The sequence below is a fragment of the Otolemur garnettii genome, unplaced genomic scaffold, assembly GCF_000181295.1.
Source record: "Otolemur garnettii isolate 467f Iridium unplaced genomic scaffold, OtoGar3 scaffold00244, whole genome shotgun sequence".
In the NCBI taxonomy this organism is placed as follows: Eukaryota; Metazoa; Chordata; class Mammalia; order Primates; family Galagidae; genus Otolemur; species Otolemur garnettii.
The window spans coordinates 1,166,330-1,168,385 of record NW_003852639.1 but is presented as its reverse complement, the minus strand read 5'-3'; the positions used below and the strand labels follow the sequence as shown (position 1 = coordinate 1,168,385).

Sequence of the window (2,056 nt, the reverse complement as noted above, 5' to 3'; positions counted from 1 at the left end):
AAAAAAAAAAAAGACTAAGTCCAGCAGCTGTGCCAGGGGACCACGAGCAGACTGTTCCTATTCCTGGGAATGATTTCCCTTTGGTTTCCTGACAACAACATCTCTGACCTTCAAGCCTCAAAGGTAAACTGGGAGTAGTCTGGGGGAGAGGATAAGGCCAGCAACCTCATGGTTTTGGGGAAGGACCAAATGAGACCTTATTTGGATAAGGCCCAACAGAATGCTGGGCACAGACCACGTGTCTGCTTTCACATCACCCTCACTCGGGGACAAGCCAATGAGAACACTGGATTCCACACTCTGAGCTCTCCTCTTGTTAGTGTCACACAGTTAATGCCAGAGACAAGACATTATTTAAATCATCATAGCAAGACTCAAAGTACACAGAATTGCTGGAAAGGGAAAATCTAGAGGGGCAGAAAACAGAATTTTGGTACTTAATTATGAAAAGAACAGAATACAAAGAAATCACCCTTGCCTAGTCCCTCACCTCAAGGAAGGACCCTACTTAAACCTTTCTACGTTAGGGTAAACTCTTCTGTTTGTGAAGAACACCAGACTAGTTTCTATATGATGTTCCTCAGGAAGTCTGACTCCAGTGTACCTCAGGATAACTCTTATCACAGTGTTTACTGCATCAATCATACAGTATTACGCTGTCTCATCTAAATCCTACCTGTGCAATTTTAAGCCTACTTTCTATTCGGTTGCCAATGGCAAAACCTGCAAACTACAGGTCATGTTCTTCTGGATAAGAACGCCCATGGACTTGGTTATAGTTGTTTTCTTCTCTGCCCTGGATTAAATTCCAATCCTTGCCTCTTTAATCTAAAATTAATACTCTTATGTGCTTTTTCCTGACTTTTAGCTCCAGAATGTGGGAACGACTTTATCTGGAGGATGACCAGTTCATTGAGGTAAGAAGGAGGTAGGTATATATGTATCTGGAGAATGAGGTGATCCAGCTCTGGCTAAAGAGTGTCAGGTTACCCCAGTGCAACTGTACATTCCACTGCATCCCGGATGGCGCCTAAAAAGGGCTTCAGAGCAGGTGTCTTACCTTCTGGGCTTGGGCAGGCTCAGTGAGAACAAGAGTAAGGAGGCCCAGGCAGATCTCCTCATGTTGGGGAGGGCCCTTGCACACCTGGAAGGTAAGGATGGGAAAAACTAGTTGCCACTCATAGGTAGTAAGTTCCTGAGCAGTTTCTCCCAGAAAATGTGAGACTCCTGAGTAATATGCAAAAGGAATCAAGAGGCAGCACCCGCAGCTCAGTGGGTAGGGCGCTGGCCACATACATCGAGGCTGGCAGGTTCAAACCCAGCCTGGGTCAGCCAAAAAAAACAATGACAACTGCAACAACAAAAAAACAAATAGATGAGCGTCATGGCAGACACCTGTGGTCCCAGCTACTTGGGAAGCTGAGGCAAGATAATCACTTCAGCCCAAGAGTTTGAAGTTGCTGTGAGCTGTGACACCATGGCACTCTATCCAGGGCAACAGCTTGAGACTCTGTCTCAAAAAAAAGGAATCAACAACTCCTAACTCTGATAATCTCTTCCTCATAAAAGGAATAAGGGGGCTCGGCACCCGTAGCTCAGTGGTTAGGGCTCCAGCCACATGGTGGGTTCACACCTGGCTTGGGCCTGCTAAGCAACAATGACAACTACAACAACAACAACAAAAAGGCCAGGTGCTGTGGCAGATGTCTGTAGACTCAGCTACTTGGGAGGCTGAGGCAAGAAAATTGCTTAAGCCCAAGAGTTTGCTGTGAGCTGTGATGCCACAGCACTCTACCAAGGGTGATATAGTGAGACTCTGTCTCAAAAAAAAAAGGAATACGGGGCTCGGCGCCTGTGGGTTAAGCGGCTAAGGCGCCAGCCACATACACCTAAGGTGGTGGGTTCAAATCCCCAGCCCGGGCCCGCCAAACGACAATGATGGCTGCAATTAAAAATGGCTGGGCGTTGTGGCAGGCGCCTGTAGTCCCAGCTACTTGGGAGGCTGAGGCAGGAGACTCGCTTGAGCCCAGGAGTTGGAGGTTGTTGTGAGCTGTGA

At 47.4% G+C, this 2,056-nt stretch overlaps 1 protein-coding gene across 2 annotated transcripts in view; it reads right to left on the bottom strand.

Annotated features, from left to right (window-relative positions):
- The window catches only part of INTS3 (integrator complex subunit 3), a 51,596-nt gene that overhangs the window by 36,385 nt on the left and 13,155 nt on the right, over window positions 1–2,056 (bottom strand). For both annotated transcript variants that reach the window (XM_023508314.1, XM_003802267.1), the window contains one exon: window positions 1,061–1,144. In XM_023508314.1, coding sequence (XP_023364082.1) covers window positions 1,061–1,144 — 84 coding nt within the window. The remainder of the gene's footprint in view (window positions 1–1,060; window positions 1,145–2,056) is intronic.